Source organism: Macaca fascicularis, chromosome 14, assembly GCF_037993035.2.
Source record: "Macaca fascicularis isolate 582-1 chromosome 14, T2T-MFA8v1.1".
In the NCBI taxonomy this organism is placed as follows: domain Eukaryota; kingdom Metazoa; phylum Chordata; class Mammalia; order Primates; family Cercopithecidae; genus Macaca; species Macaca fascicularis.
The window spans coordinates 68878781-68881235 of NC_088388.1; the positions used below are offsets into that span (position 1 = coordinate 68878781).

The 2455-nt window shown below is 39.7% G+C and overlaps 1 protein-coding gene across 1 annotated transcript; it reads left to right on the plus strand.

Moving 5' to 3' along the window:
- The first annotated feature begins 529 nt into the window (after positions 1-529).
- On the plus strand, positions 530-2146 carry LOC101926697 (hemoglobin subunit beta). The gene is made up of 3 exons (XM_045371387.2): positions 530-671; positions 802-1024; positions 1884-2146. Exons 1-3 carry the CDS (start codon positions 580-582, stop codon positions 2010-2012), a joined length of 444 nt encoding a protein of 147 aa, XP_045227322.1. The 5' UTR covers positions 530-579; the 3' UTR covers positions 2013-2146.
- Positions 2147-2455: the final 309 nt, after the last annotated feature.

The window sequence follows — 2455 nt, forward strand, 5'->3', positions numbered from 1 at the left end:
TATATTTTCTTTTCTTACCAGAAGGTTTTAATCCAAATCAGGAGAAGATATGCTTAGAACTGAGATAGAGTTTTCATCCATTCTGTCCTGTAAGTATTTTGCGTATTCTGGAGACACAGGAAGAGATCAATCTATATATCCCTAAGCTGAATTATGGTAGGCAAAATTCTTCCACTTTTAGTGCATCAATTTCTTATTTGTGTAATAAGAAAATTGGGAAAGCGATCTTCAATATGCTTACCAAGCTGTGATTCCAAATATTAGGTAAATACACTTACAAAGGAGGATGTTTTTAGTAGCAATTTGTACTGATGGTATGGGGCCAAGAGATATGTCTTAGAGGGAGGGCTGAGGGTTTGAAGTCCAACTCCTAAGCCAGTGCCAGAAGAGCCAAGGACAGGTATGGCTGTCATCACTTAGACCTCACCCTGTGGAGCCACACCCTACAGTTGGCCAATCTACTCCCAGGAGCAGGGAGGGCAGGAGCCAGGGCTGGGCATAAAAGTCAGGGCAGAGCCATCTATTGCTTACACTTGCTTCTGACACAACTGTGTTCACGAGCAACCTCAAACAGACACCATGGTGCATCTGACTCCTGAGGAGAAGAATGCCGTCACCACCCTGTGGGGCAAGGTGAACGTGGATGAAGTTGGTGGTGAGGCCCTGGGCAGGTTGGTATCAAGGTTACAAGACATGCTTAAGGAGGCAAATAGAAGCTGGGCATGTGGAGACAGAGAAGACTCTTGGGTTTCTGATAGGCACTGACTCTCTCTGCCTATTGGGCTATTTTCCCACCCTTAGGCTGCTGGTGGTCTACCCTTGGACCCAGAGGTTCTTTGAGTCCTTTGGGGATCTGTCCTCTCCTGATGCTGTTATGGGCAACCCTAAGGTGAAGGCTCATGGCAAGAAAGTGCTTGGTGCCTTTAGTGATGGCCTGAATCACCTGGACAACCTCAAGGGTACCTTTGCCCAGCTCAGTGAGCTGCACTGTGACAAGCTGCATGTGGATCCTGAGAACTTCAAGGTGAGTCTATGGGACCCTTGATGTTTTCTTTCCCCTTCTTTTCTATGATTAACTTCATGTCATAGGAAGAGGATAAGTATCAGGGTACAGTTTAGAATGGGGAAGAGACAAATGATTGAATCAGTGTGGAACTCTCAGGATCATTTAGTGTCTTTTATTTGCTGTTTATAACAATTGTTTTCTTTTGTGTTTAATTCCTGCTTTCTTTTTTTTCTTCTCCGCAATTTTTATTATTATACTTAATGTCTTAATGCTGTGTATAACAAAAGGAAATATCTTTGAGATACATTAAGTAACTTAAAAAAAACAGCTTACACAGTCTGCCTAGTACACTACTATTTGGAATATATGTGTGGTTATTTGCATATTCATAATCTACCTACTTTATTTTCTTTCTTTTTAATTAATACATAATCATTATACATATTTATTGGTTAAAGCATAATGTTTTAATATGTATACACATTGCATATTGACCAAATCAGGGTAATTTTGCTTTTGTAATTTTTTAAAATGCTTCTTGCTTTAATATACTTTTTTGTTTATTTTATTTCTAATACTTCCCCTAATCTCTTTCTTTCAAGGCAATAACCATACAATGTATCATGCTTCTTTGCACCATTCTAAAGAATAACAGTGATAATTTCTGGGTTAAGGCAATAGCAATATTTCTGCATTTAAGTAGAATATTTCTGCATATAAATTGTAACTGATGTAAGAGGTTTCATATTGCTAATAGCAGCTATAATCCAGTGATCATTTTGCTTTTATTTTATGGTTGAGATAAGGCTGGATTATTCTGAGTCCAAGCTAGGCCCTTTTGCTAATCATGTTCATATCTCTTGTCTCCCTCCCACAGCTCCTGGGCAACGTGCTGGTGTGTGTGCTGGCCCATCACTTTGGCAAAGAATTCACCCCGCAAGTGCAGGCTGCCTATCAGAAAGTGGTGGCTGGTGTGGCTAATGCCCTGGCCCACAAGTACCACTAAGCTCACTTTCTTGCTGTCCAATTTCTACCAAAGGTTCCTTTGTTCCCAAAGTCCAACTACTGAACTGGGGGATATTATGAAGGGCCTTGAGGATCTGGATTCTGCCTAATAAAAAACATTTATTTTCATTGCAATGGTGTATTTAAATTATTTCTGAATATTTTACCTAAAAGTGCATGTGGGAGGTCAGTGCATTTAAAACATAAAGAAATGAAGAGCTAGTTCAAACCTTGGGAAAATACACTATATTATGAACTCCATGAAAGAAGGTGATGCTGCAAACAACTAATGCACGTTGACAACAGCCCCGATGCTTATGCCTATTCACCCCTCAGAAAAGGATTCAAGTGGAGGTTTGACTTGGAGGTTAAAGTTTTGCTATGTTATATTTTACATTACTTATTGTTTTAGCTGTCTTCATGAATGTCTTTTCACTATTCGTT

Bases quoted from the DNA above. Each gene is read 5' to 3' on its own strand.
- LOC101926697 (XM_045371387.2), top strand. From the start codon at position 580: ATGGTGCATCTGACTCCTGAGGAGAAGAATGCCGTCACCACCCTGTGG. The intron at 672-801 runs GTTGGTATCAAG...TCCCACCCTTAG, and splicing joins GGTGGTGAGGCCCTGGGCAG to GCTGCTGGTGGTCTACCCTT. The intron at 1,025-1,883 runs GTGAGTCTATGG...TCCCTCCCACAG, and splicing joins TGGATCCTGAGAACTTCAAG to CTCCTGGGCAACGTGCTGGT.